Below are 14,424 nucleotides of genomic sequence, written 5' to 3' on the forward strand. Positions count from 1 at the left end.
ACATGTAGCAGACTTTTAATATTGATAACTATTATAGAAACCAATTGTGATACAGTAGAAGATGAATACAATTACCTATATAAAATTATTAAAAGGAAATATATAAAGATAATAGGCCTGATACTTTTATGGTGAATTTACAGTTGAAAATTAATATATGTGATACATTGCCTATAGCCACCTATAAATTACCAATGAAACATAAAATGTCTGTATGACATCTGAAGACAGACAGATTAATGATCAGCATCCTCTGTTGGGTCAGTCGCCAGGACGTTATTTAGGCGTGGAATGATCATAAAAACTTAACCACTAGAGGGCTTTACAGACATCATGATATGTCTCCCACAGAAAATGTTTAAACAACATATTAACAGTGAATAAATAAAATTATCTGGTCTGATCAAACAATCCATGAATAGGTAGGACATAATCAGTTACACGATTAGAGCGACAAATGTATGGAAGTAAGGCAAATGCCTACTGTTCTCAACATAAACCATTAAGATATGCGAGGCATTATTTGGTTATCATAGTACGTTATCAAACAAAGCAAAGTAGGCATTGGGCACAAAATCACTTTGTTCATTGAGTACCCTAGTGGGCTCATACTTTTTGGCCTTGTAAATCGTAAATCTCCAACTCCTCCAACAAGTCAAAATCGCGACCTTTCTCTGCCCTATATAGAATACGTATACAACTCTCAATATTGCGTACAGTGTGGCCAGTTTCTGCCAGATGCATTCCTAATGCAGTTTTGTTATGTGCCTGCAAATGCTCTCTGAATCTTATTTTAAAAGAACAGCCAGTCTGGGCGATATAAAATTTGTCGCAACTACTACAAACGATCTTGTAAACCCCAGATCCATCCAATTTATCAGAATCGTTACTCAAACTATGTTTTACACTGAGTTTCAGAGTATTGTTAACTTAAAAATCACATCTAACCTTAGATTTACTCATACACTTTTCTGTTTGTTGGGACATTTTTCCATAAAATTTCATTGGAATAGTTTTCAGGTTTTCTTTATTATTTCTTTTTTCTTGATGATTGTGGGTCTGCCTACTATTTACTTTTTTTTTTTTTTTTTTTTTTTTTTTTTTTTTTTTTTTTTATCCTATTGTGCGGGCACATAACATCATTTGCTGAGAAACCGTTGGCTACTGCAATTTGCTGTAATATACTAAATTCTTGGTGTATTTCATTGTTGGCTAATGTTAATCGAAAAAGTTGGTTGACCATAGAGGTGAAAAAGGCCCTTTTATATCACGACGGAAGGCATGAACTGGCTCCAATAATAGTATCTGTACATGTAAGCTTTCTGAAAATTGAAAATTTATGTCTGTTAACAACCTTCTTAATGGTAAGGTCTAAATAGTTAATGGAGCTCGCGTCTTCTATTTCTGTAGTAAACACTATTTTTTGCTGCATGCTGCCTATGGCTTTAGCAAATGCGGTAACTTCACAAGATGTCATTGACATAATGTTTATAATACGAGGGTTGTTTTTTAAGTAAGGGCCGTTTTTATTTTTAAAAAAGATACAAATACTTTTGTAAAAAAACCTTTTATTTTTTGAATCTACACACTTTTACCTATTTTTCTACATAGTTGCCTTGTTTATTTAAGCACTTGTCATACCGTACAACTAAATTTTTAATTCCCTCTTCAAAGAATTCGGCCGCCTGCTCCGACAGCCAAGAGTTCACGGCCGCTTTCACTTCATCGTCATCACTGAAGCGCTGCCCGCCAAGATGGTGTTTCAGGTACTGGAAAAGGTGAAAATCACTAGGAGCAAGGTCGGGGCTGTATGGTGCATGGTCCAAAACTTCCCAGCCAAAAGAATCAATCAAATCCCGAGTCTTTTGAGAGGTGTGAGGCCTAGCGTTATCGTGCAGGAGCAAAACTCCTTTTGTCAGCATGCCGCGCTTTTGTTTCGAATTGCTTTGCAGAGCTTCTTTAGAGTTGCACAATGGGCATCTGAGTTGATTGTCGTTTCTCGTGGCATAAAGTCCACTAGCAAAACACCGCGCCGGTCCCAGAACACAGTTGCCATAATCTTGCGCTTTGACAGCATCTGTTTGGCTCTGACCTTGACGGGTGAGGTTGTGTGTCGCCATTCTATCGATATTCGCTTGCTTTCGGGAGTGATATGGGGTACCCATGTTTCATCTCCAGTGACAATTTGATTCAACATGTCATCCCCTTCTTCCTCGTAACGAATCAAAAGTCCAATGAAGTGGCAAATCTCTTCCCTTTGTGGTCCTCTGTAAGGAGTCTGGGTACCCACAGAGAACACAGTTTCTTCAAGTTTAGGTTTTCATACACAATTTTGTACAAAACTGATCTTGAAACTTGTGGAAATTCCAAAGAAAGAGTGGAAATTGTGAACTTCTGTCCTCATGAATCTTTGTTTCGACTGCAGCCACCAAATCAGAGGGCCGGCCTGAGCGTTCTTCGTCATGGACGTTTTGATGGCCATTTTTAAACTCTCTAACCGATTGACGCACTTGACCTTCACTCATTGCATTCAAGCCATAAACTTATGTTAACTGACGATGAATTTCTGCAGCTGATAGGCTTCTCGTGGTCAAAAAACGTATCACTGACCGTATACCACATGTGGTGGGCGATTCAATAATCGTAAACATTATAAAGTAGCACAGCGATGCGTACACGTCAACTACAGAGCTGCAACTTGCATCAGTGTGAACGGTAAGGATGCTGGCAAGTGGCACGGTGGCTTGTTGGGGCGTCTGCGCCAACTACGGGACTATATGCGCGGCGTTTCCTTTATTGGGACACTGCTGTAGATGTTTTTTTACATCTAGGGAAGCTAGTGTCACATTATTTGGAATATATATAAATGTTTTTCACCTCAAAATTGGTAGAGAAAGTGTACACTGCTTTAAGTTTGTTGTTAAGAAACTTATTTAGAACATGGTGATGACAAATTATTAACAATTGGACGGACTGGGTTTCCCTTTTTATGTACCTTAACCTGCGATCTCAGTTGGGGGAGCTTAGGATTCATCATTTTTATCGATTTCTATTCGTAATTGTTAAGCAGACATTGGGAGCTCTCTGTTTTTCCATAGATCTGTCTGGAAATTCTGCGTTGGGTCTCTGTGAACTTCTATTATCTCATTTTCAAAGAAGAATTCCTCCGTTTTCGTAATATAGTCCTCTTCATATATAAGGACTGCAGTATCACACTTGTCTGCGTAAATAACCATTGCCTTCTCTTTTTTTGACTTTGTATTAAGATTTTTTAGGATATGATTCTCATGATTGATGGCATTAGAAGAGTTACACTGGCTGGATACAGCTTTATTAATTTTAACGGCTGTGTCCACAACTTCTAGTTTCATTATCTTAGCTGCTTCACACGCCATTTTAGTTTCGACTATGACTCTTGTAATGGTTCAATTATTAGGATTTGGAGTGATATTATATTGTAAACCTTTATTCAACAGAGTATTTTCATCCCCATGCAATTCGATATTTGTCAAGTTAGCTACTCTATCATAAAAGTGATGTTGTCCAACACCCTCCGTACTTTATACAGAATTAGCCTTCTGACGCTTTAGCAGTACACCTAACTTTTTGTTATGCCTCTTTTCTATTCTTTCAACATTAATCCTTACTCTGTTAGAGATTTCTTGCCAAACAAATTGAAACTGAGTACTAGACAGTTCATTACTTAATTGCAAATGTAAATCGAAAGCTTCTGTACTTAGCAACTCTTTATGTTTATACGATTCACGTAATTGGGCCCTAATCCAGTTCCTCTCACTTTTGGCTTTAATTAACAAGGGGAGGGCTGACCGTTGTTCACTTTCGCATATTTCAGTGTGACACCTGCTGCAAGACACTGCTTATTGAATATAATATTCATTACCACAGTACTGATTTTCTCCATCAGTTTACAGAGCCTTTTGACTCTGTCATGAGCCAGACATGGCACTAGTTACACCAGTTGTGACATAGTCGTGTATATGAACAGTGATCTAATAATGTCGCTCACTGGACTCGCATCCGGGAGGACGACGGTTCAATCCCGTCTCCGGCCATCCTGATTTAGGTTTTCCGTGATTTCCCTAAATCGTTTCAGGCAAATGCCGGGATGGTGCCTTTGAAAGGGCACGTCCGATTTCCTTTCCAATCCTTCCCTAACCCGAGCTTGCGCTCCGTCTCTAATGACCTTGTTGTCGACGGGACGTTAAACATTAACCACCACCACTAATACTGTCAAATGTTTTTTTTATTCCAGTCTTTAATCACAATATCAATTCTTTTGACAATGACCAGTTTCTGTCAGTAATGGCCATCCTCAGATTTACAATATAAAAATATATACACCTGGTGAGCGGTGTGTCTTTCAACACAATACAGCATTACGTATCGCAATATACTATCATAAACCAGCGAAATGTTGGAGGAGTTGGAGATTTACAAGGCCAAAAAGCATGAGCCTTCTAGGGTACTCAATGGACAAAGTGATTTTGTCCCCAATGCTTGCTTTGCTTTGTTTGATAACGTACTACGATAACCAAATAATGCCTCGCATGTTTATACCTAGCCTTGCTTGATGATTGTTGAGAACAGTAGGCATTTGCCTTACTTCCATACAGTCGTCGCTCTAATTGTGTAAGTGATTATGTCCTACTTACTCATGGACTGTATGACCAGACCAGATAATTTTATTTATTCACTGTTAATATGTTGTTTAAACATTTCCTGTGGGAGACATATCACGATGTGTGTAAAGCCCTCTAGTGGTTAAGTTCTTACAATCGGTGCGCACCTACATAATGTCCTGGCGACTGACCCAACAGAGGGTGCTGATCATTAATCTGTCTTTTATTCAGCTGTCATATATACTTTTTATCTTTCATAGGTAATTTATAGGTTGCTACAAGCAGTGTATTACATATGTCAATTTTTGACTGTAAATTCACCATAAAAGTATCAGGCCTATTATCTTTATATATTTCCTTTTTAATAATTTTATATGTGTAACAATATTCATCTTTTACTGTATCACAATTGGTTTCTATAATAATTATCAATATTAAAAGTCTGCTACATGTATTTGGCTTAATGTGTTTTTATCAAACTGTGTTTCTTATGTAAATGATGATTACATCGAAGCCCACAGTAGCGGCATCTATGTAGAATGTAGGAAAACATATTTCTGGTAGCTACTGCACCTCAGTAGCCAGTTGCAAAAATGACTGTGTGGACTAAGTGGCCTATTCTACACCTTATTTTAGATCTATGTGACGATGCTGTGCTGAGTACATTTGTATGTTTTGACAATGCCATTACGGCCTTATAAATTTAGGACATCGTGTAGAAAAGGCCTCTTTTACTTTATTTTATCTGTACATTTTCCTGGTTGTATGATCGTATACTGTGATCTGTATTGTGTTGAAAGACACATTGCTCACTAGGTGTGTATATTTTTATATTGTAGATCTGAGGATGATCTGTTTTACATTATTGCTACCTCATATTACAATGAATGAAAGGAGCAGTTATGAGTATCTGAAAGTCTCTTGTTATTTGGTATGATTACTCTAGAATCAGAAAACATAATTTTCTTTATTGTGTAACAGTGAAAGTACATAAACAGAATTGAAGTTGTCTGTGAACTGCTATTACAGCTTACCTTGTTTTCCTAGATGCACATGATGCCATATTAAATTGTTTATTTACTGTTCATAAGAAGGAAAATACATGCCATGCTAAGTAAAATGGTGAGGTGTTCAAACTAATCATTAGGTATATGACTGTTTTATTTTCTTATTTATAGTTGTGTATATGCGTGTTCTTTATGTGGTTCACACATCCATTGTGCTTTCATCCTTAAATGTAAAAATACTATTTTATGGTATGGAACAAATACTAATTATGTCTCTCTACTATAACTGAAATTGCTGTCTTTTGACGTGCTCATTCACAGTTTATGGTTACGGCAGCGTGGTAATAGTTTGAGCCAATACATTTGGAACGAAGATTTAAGGAATGTAAAAGAAAATATGTTTAGAAATATCTTTTGTTGGTTTTTGTAAAGCACATTTTTATATTAATGAAATAATTTTATTTAAACTTTCAGTATGTAAAAAGTGTACCATTTAGTTTATCTGTTTACTGTGAAGCTGATAGGTAACATCCAACAGACCTTCATAAATGGCAGAATTTCCAACATTTGTTATAGGTGCGCAAATATTTGTTGTTGCTGGATTCGAGAAAGGACCATGTAAAATTCTGGCGACCACAGATGTTACTTTTAGTAAGTAATCCAAGAACATCTTGTCCATTGATTCACTTTGTGAATGATTTGAAGAAAAGTGGCCTGTATGTTTTGGGCCATGTTAAAATTGGAGATTTCCGTGACCAGGATCGTGATGTCACTGCTTATGAATACACACATTGGCTGGAATTAGTTGACCATTTGAAGGTAAGTTACTAATGTGAATATTTGGTTTACTACATTTTTTCATATATTAAGTATAATGAAAGTTTATTAGGGCATTGTTTTCAGTAAGCAAACTCTGTCACCACCTGAGGAGATTTCTTCTTCTTCTTCTTCTTCTTCTTCTTCTTTCATTACGGCCTTTGTAGGACCATGGGTAGCCCCTTCGTGGACTGCGTTCTCCTCTTCTTCTCCCAGAACCTCTTCATTCTTTCTCTTCTTCTCTCTCGCTCTTCTTCCGAGGTCTTCAGTGTCCTTTTCTCCTGTCTGCTCCACTGGTAACACTCTAATCTTTTCCTGTATTCTTCTCTGTCGTTGATCTTCGGCATATTGGTCGGCGTATATTTGTTCCTCCAATTTTCCTTTCCTTCGACCTTGATCCCCAATTCCAACCAGTTCTTCCGAAGTTCAACAACCCACTTGGTACCTGTCTTTCCCCTTGTCCTCCCTGTTTTTTCCTACACTCTTCATCATTCTGTCCATACTCATCCTAATTACATGTCCAGCAAACCTTGCCCTTTTAAGTCTGATTTTCCCGGATAGTGTTCCCATGTTCTGGTACAGTTCTTCCCGAGGTCTTCGCAACCATCTCCCTCCACCTCTTTTGGGACCTAGTATTTTTCTCTCTTTTTTTCTGTCTAGTTGTTCTGCCCCGTTTCTTCCTAGTGTCATCATGCCAGCAGCATATAATACTGCACTCCTCACCGTTGCCTTGTAGTGGCTTATCTTTGCCTCTGTGTATATATTCTTTTTATTGTATATCTCTCCTGCCATCCAGAATTCTGACCTCATTTCTTTATCCTCTCTGTTATTCCCTCCTTGATCCTTTTCCTTCCTGTTATAAATTCTCCCAGGTATTTAAATTTGTTCACCATTTGCACAGTGCCTTCCGGTATTTCCCAGTCTGCAGTGCTACTTAATGTCGTCTTGTTATAGGTGATCCTCAGTCCTACCTTTATGGCTACCTTACTTAAGTTGTCGAGTTGTATCTTTGCGTCTTCTTCCATCTCACTTACTATTGCTATGTCGTCTGCAGAGGCTAGGCAGTCCACTTGAGCCATGTTGTCCTTTATGTCACCCACATGGGTCTTTGGTATTCCCATTTCCTCGTTTATTGCTCTCCACTACCTGATCACTTCATCCTGTGCTATATTGAACAACAATGGTGACAATCCATCTCCCTGTTTAACACCAGTCTTGATCTCAAATTCTCCTGACAGTGCTCCTCTGAATCTCACCCTTGCTTTTTTGTCTGTCAGAATTTTTTTTATGAGTCCTTGGGTAGTTCCATAATATCCTCTGTTCTTCAGGATCCTAAAAAGAGTCTGTCTGTCACTGGAGTCATATGCTTTGTGAAGTCCACGAAGGTTATTACTCTCTTTTTGTTTTTTAATGCCCTATGTTCTATCAGTTGCTTCAGGATGAATAACTGTTCTATACATCCTCTTCCCTTCCTGAATCCCGCATGGTAGTCGCCAGCTGTACTTTATACCTGTTTTTTTTACTCTCTTGAGTAATAGTTTTGACAGCACCTTGTATCTGACCTGTAGTAGCGATATTCCTCTGTAGTTGTTTGCATCTCTCTTGTTTCCCTTCTTATGTATTGGTACTAAAATTGCATTCTTCCATCCTTCTGGCAACTTTTTAGTGCTCCAGATCTGGTGGATTATGTTGGTCATGTTGTCTATTGCTTTGTTGCCTCCCCACTTTATCATTTTGGCTGCTATACCATCTTCTCCAGTTGCCCTGTTATTCTTTAGATCACTTATGGCATGTGCGACTTCATCCCTGGTTGGAGGGTGTGGGTATCTCTCTTCTGTGTCAGTCCCCAGTCCAGCTAGTCTTCAGGTAGTTCACAGTTCAGCAGGTCATGAAAGTACTCTGCAAAAATCCTACAGTTCTCCTTTGCACTAACATCCAGCTCCCCTTTCATATCTCTTATAAACAGTTCTCTACCCTTGTATCCAATCAGACTCTTTTTGAATTTCCCAAAAAAGTGTGTGCTGTTGTTTTTCCTGAAGTTAGTCTCACTCTCGTCCAGTTCCTGCTTCATCCTCTGTTTTCTGGTCCATCTTACTGTTTGGGCTGCTTCCTTTCTTGCTCCCAAGAAAACTTCCCATATTTCTGGGTCCTTCGTGCTGCTGCAGTCACTCCAGGGTTTCCTGTGAGTCTCTACTGCTTCCTCACATTCCTTGTTCTTCCACCAGTGCTTCTGTTTCTTTTCTTCCTTTCCCCATAGTTCAGCCTGTTTCACCATATTTCGCTTCATGTCATCCCATTCATCAAATGATTCAATTCCTTCCTCATATCTAGATCCGTTTCGGGCAAATGCCGGGATGGTTCCTTTGAAAGGGCATGGCCGATTTCCTTCCCAATCCTTCCCTAACCCAAGCTTGCGCTCCGTTTCTAATGACCACGTTGTCAACAGGACGTTAAACACTAACAACCACCACCACCACCATCATATCTAGATCGATTGTGTCTTAATTTATCTTGTCTACCTTTATGTTTCTGGTGCTTCTATTCGTCTGTGGCAGTCTGTCCCTGTTTGGAATCCAAAGGCACTTAAATTCTGTAAGATAATTATCCAATTCCATTCTTGTATTCTTCCTGACCTTTGTGTTCATGATCTCTTTAGTGTTTGTCCAGCTGATTGCTGTGTGGTCAATTTGGAATTCCTCACGGCGGGTGCATATATTTGCCCATGTCTTTTCTTACTTGGTTTGGCCCTGAAGTGTGTTGTTATCAATCTCATTCTGTGTTCTTGATAAAGTTTAATCTCACAAATTGACCAAGTTAGTAACACTTTGGTCCACCTATGGCCATTATGCAACAGTTTTTTGACTTGTCATTGATAGAGTTGTTGGATGCCCTTCTGAGGCATATTGTGCCAATTTCTGTCCTATTGGTGCATTACATCATCAAAATCCTGGGCTGGTTGGAGGCCCCTGCCCATAATGCTCCAAACCTTCTCAATTGGGCAGAGATACGACCACCTTGCTGGCCAAGATAGGGTTTGGTAAGCATGAAGACAATCAGTAGAAACTCTCAGCCTGTGTGTGTGCGCATTAACTTGCTGAAATGCAAGTACAGGATGGCTTGCCATGACGAATAACAAAATGAGACTTGGAATATCATTGATGTACAGCTGTGCTGTAAGGGTGCCACATATAACAACCAAAGGGAACTGCTATGAAACGAAATTTCAACACATACCGTAACTCCAGGTAGTTGGGCCATGGGGCAGATGACAGTCTGGTTCATATGCTACCGCTGTCTGGGGCATCTCTAGACACATCTTCATTGGTCATTGGGGCTCAGTGCAAAGCAGGACTCATCACTGAAGACAATTCTACCCTACTCAATGAGATTCCAGGCCAAATACATCCAACACCAATGCAGATAGGCTTCTCCATGTACAGAGGTCACTGGTAATCGGTGCGAGGGGTGCCTTTTCATGATCCTCTTATTAATGATCCTTGGGGTCACTGAAGTACCAGTTGCATGTCAGATCATTGATAATGATGAATCTGGGGCTCTGAGTGCAGTCTGATGATTTGCTTAGTCATTACATTGTCGTCTCTCTAGGTCAACCATTTCCTTCTTGACACTGTGTTTGGCCGTGGTTCAACCATTCCTGCCAGTTTCGTTGAATAGTGGCATTGCTCCTATTCAAATGTCAAGTGATTGGCTGGTTACTCCAATAAGCTTCTTCAAGCCCAACTACATGTCCTCTCTGAAACGCTGACCTGTGCATATGCTGTTCATGTGCCTGTCTACTGACCAGCTGAGTACATGGAATGAAATTTGCAAAGACTTTATGCCCTGATATCGACATGTCCCATTTACTGTCTGTGCCAGCTGCATGGTGGAATTGCCCTGCAGTATCACACATTCATCAGATGGCCACCAAAGTTTGTATTTTTTGTCAATACTTGTATAAATATCAATTTGTGACCAGTTTGCATAACTGCTCTGTGGTGCATAGGTTATGAGAAATGAAGGATAATCAAGTGGAATGTGTGTGCCAGTTTTATCCCTGTTACCAAAGTGTATACTCGTACTTGTTCTGATGTACATGTAGTGGACAGTTTTGTTTACACTTCGATGTTATTCCAGTGGCTGTGAAGTATAGATGGAGTTTTGATTTTTTAAGCGCTTGATAATGACCACATGCTGAAATCACCTATGGGCCACAAGTGAATAATGAAATAGAGAGAGAGAGAGAGAGAGAGAGAGAGAGAGAGAGAGAGAGAGAGAGAGATTCATTTCAAAATTTTTTAACTATAGGCAAAATGCTTTTAACCTTAAAAAAAATTACACTCTTGACTTTGTTCATTTGACAGTCTTTTCTCTTGCAAAGAAACATCACTAACATGACTTCATATTTCAAGAAGAAAAAAATCCCAAATGCAAAATATCATCCTCAGCGATAGATCCTGCACAAAAACTTGATTCGTAATTCTGATAGAATGCAGTTATGACCACCTGAAGGTACAGATTTTAAACTTTGGGGTGCAGCATTTGTTTGTCACATGCTCCGCCTCACTGCAGCTGCTTAATGCTCAGGGATGAAGTACTGAACATTACAGTGATAACCTCAGTTCCTCTGTTTGTGGGATGCTGAAGACTAGGGAAGAGGAGAGGGAAGGTGGACACATATGCCCAACGTATTTCGAACTCTTGTTTGGGAAAACACATTATTCTACATAGTAGAATAATAGTAAGTAGTATGAGTATGTAATACATTACAAGGAAAAAAATGCAACATTCTCAAGCACAAGGTCATTTTATTGACATGAGGTGATAGGTTTTTGATCATTGTAGGAATATATGATGATAAAATCAGACCAAATGAAACACATGTCACAGTAAATGGTATCTAACCAACAACATTGATGTAGGGTATCCCCCTTGGGCAGCAATGCAGTCGTGTATCCTCACATACAAATGATCATAAAGGTGTGCGATAGCATCCTGCGATAGACTGCCCCAAACATCTTGTGCCTATTGTTGCAATTTGGCAATGGGTCTTGCAGGCCCTGGAGAATAAGCAAGTTCTCACTTCATAGTGTCCCATACATGTTCAGTTGGTGAGAGATCTGGTGATCTTGCTGGCTATGGCAGTTGTACACATTGGAGAGCTTGTTGCATCACAGCAGGTTTATGTGGATGTGTATCTTGCTGTTGAAAAATCACATCACTTTCCTATCAAAGAAATGGTATTATCGTGGGGGTAACAGCCTGTGTAATGTAGTGGGTACTGGTTACTTCACCCTGCAGAAACACCAAATGTTACTGTGAAATGTAACTGATTCTCCCCCCCTCCCCACCACCACCACCACCACCACCACCACCACCACCACCACCACCAAAAAGCCTTGGATGGTATCTGTCTGTTGTGGGCGAATTCACTATCAAATAGGCAGCTCACTACGTCTATGCCATACACTTGTATGTCCATCACTCACATACAGACAGAACCTACTCTCACCACTGAAGACAAATAAAGTGCCATTGCACTCTTCAGTCTACTCTTTTATGACATAACAATATCTATGATGTCAAGGTGTCAGTGATAGCCAGGCTGGATTGACACATGGCTCAGTCATGCTTCAAGCAGTGTTTACAGCACTCTTGATCTAGATCTTGTTAGTGGTCCTCTGTATGGCAGCACTGGCAGATCCTTGCATTCTGGTCATTTTATCCAGTTCTCTTCACTATGATGAGCATCAGTGGTAGCATCTTCTGTTGAAGCTTCATGACTGTCGATCGGGTCTTCCATTCCCTTCAATGAGGTGCTCCCATCATCAAATTGCACCTCAGAATTGTAGTAGGGCTCTATGCAGAAGAATGCCTGTGCCCTTGTCTTCTTGATGAAAGATCGTAATACTTGACTTCGTATGTGATGTCCTACAAGTGATGGACTCCATAGTGCCCAAAGTAGCACTTCAGTAACTTTTGTGATAGTCTCGCTTTCTTCATGGGCACAAAAATCCCTACTGAGCCTACCTGACTTAATCTCATTCACCAATGCTTGGCATTATAGTGCCTTTGGTTCTTCCCTTGGAAATCCCAGATATGTATGTGAGCCAGCTGTCTTGCATTTTCAGTCCTGGTGGTGAGGTGTTTCATGTAAGCAAGCTGAGTATCATCCAGTCAAAATGGGAACAGTGTGTCCATTATAGTTATGGCCTTGCGACAGGTAAGCAGAAAGAACAATGTGAAGTGTGTTGTTTCACTGTGTTGTATTCAAATATCACAGTAGGTAGTATTGGATGCCAATGTCTGTTTTTAACAGTGTACATGAAGATTATAGCTGCCAATGTCTTACTAAAGCACCGTTTAAGGCCAATTGTCTGTGTGTGGTAGGCAGTTGTCATGTGGGTGATGTCGCAAAAATTACGTCTGAACTTTTCTCTGCAGGAAAACTTTTCCATGATCAGATATCATCATGCAGGGTTTACCATGTTTCAAAATGATGTCTTCTGCAATGAACCTAGCAATTTTGGGGGGGATTGGGATTCAGCACAGCTTTAGTGGCAGCATAGCAGGTGAGGTAGTCTTCGCAGATTATTATCCACTGGTTCCCATTTAACTTCAGGAATATTCTGAAAAGGTAAATTCCAATTCAGTGGAATGGTGTTGCTGCAGGCAGAAGTGGCACCAAGTGCCTCGAGATAAATATGATGCATGGTTCCATTGCTGGCATTCCATACTGTAGCTCACATATTGTCTGACCGATTGGTAGAAATTTGTCTAGTGATAGTTGTGACTGACCCTGTGTAGAGGCTTCATGAGTCCACGGTGACCTAACGTTGGAGTGTCATGGAAAATCTTCAGGATAGCTGACTGTAGATGAGCTGGGATGATGAGCAACAATTTCTGCAGTTGGATCATAGTTCCTCATATATAATGTTCTATGTATCAAATTAAATTCCCCCCCCCCCCCCCCACCCCCCACCCCCGAGTCAGTTGCTCCTCCTTCGGCAATGATTTATCTTAACTCTGTTGAACAGCAATATCATTCAATGCAGCAATGATGGAGATTTTGTTCATGTCGCTCTGTTCTGCCAGAGGATTCCATGATAGGCATCTGGTACCCTTGTGTTTGTGTCTGCCGGCATTGCCAGTTGGCCTGACACATTCTTTAGGCTAATCTGTCAGCATATAGAATGATGATTTGTCACAACACTGAAAGGTTTGGCCAATAAATATGGCCCAAAATTATTTATGGCCCAAACAGTTACAAGGCACTCTTTATCAGTTGTAAAGTAGTTCATCTCAGACCTAGAGAGAACTCAGGAAGCATGAGCTGTCACCTTTCAATCACCTTCCTGAGTTTCCTCAAGAACTGCATGTATCCCATAACTGCTAATGTTTGTGTGAAATTCTGTCATGTCATTCTCATTGTACGGTGCTAGGACTGGAGATAACACCACCACCTCCTTAATGACAAAGATATTTCTGGCACCTTGTTCTAGCAAAATTTGGCTTTTTCATGCAATACTGAGTGAGGTGTCGCAGTGCTTAGCAGACTGGACTTGCATTTGGGAGGACAACGGTTCAAACCTGCATCCAGCCATCCAGATTTAGGTTTTCCATGATTTCTCTAAATCACTCTAGGCAAATGCTGGGGTGATACTGTTGAAAGGACATGAGCAATTTCCTTCCCCATCCTTGACAAAATCTGAGCAGGTGCTCAGTCTCTTAGGACATTGATGTTGATGGGACATTAAAAAACCAGTCTTTCTTCCTTTGGCTTTTTCATGCAGTAGGTCTTACAAGGGATGTGACTTGGTACAGAAGTCCTTTGTGACTAAGTGGTACTGTGAGCACATTCTGAGACAGCTTGTCACATTACCAATGAGTTGAGGAAAATATGTAGCTGCTCAAATTATCTCTGAATCAGGACGGATTTCATTGCCCTTAACTAGGTGTGT

The 14,424-nt window shown here is 40.0% G+C and overlaps 1 protein-coding gene across 1 annotated transcript in view; it reads left to right on the top strand.

Annotated features, from left to right (window-relative positions):
* LOC126298399 (solute carrier family 12 member 9) overlaps positions 1 to 14,424 on the top strand; it is a 131,672-nt gene that overhangs the window by 69,652 nt on the left and 47,596 nt on the right. Inside the window, exon 9 of the mRNA XM_049989712.1 lies at positions 6,224 to 6,466. Within this exon, the coding sequence (XP_049845669.1) occupies positions 6,224 to 6,466 (243 nt within the window). The remainder of the gene's footprint in view (positions 1 to 6,223; positions 6,467 to 14,424) is intronic.

The sequence above is a fragment of the Schistocerca gregaria genome, chromosome X (genome assembly GCF_023897955.1).
Source record: "Schistocerca gregaria isolate iqSchGreg1 chromosome X, iqSchGreg1.2, whole genome shotgun sequence".
Lineage (NCBI taxonomy): Eukaryota > Metazoa > Arthropoda > Insecta > Orthoptera > Acrididae > Schistocerca > Schistocerca gregaria.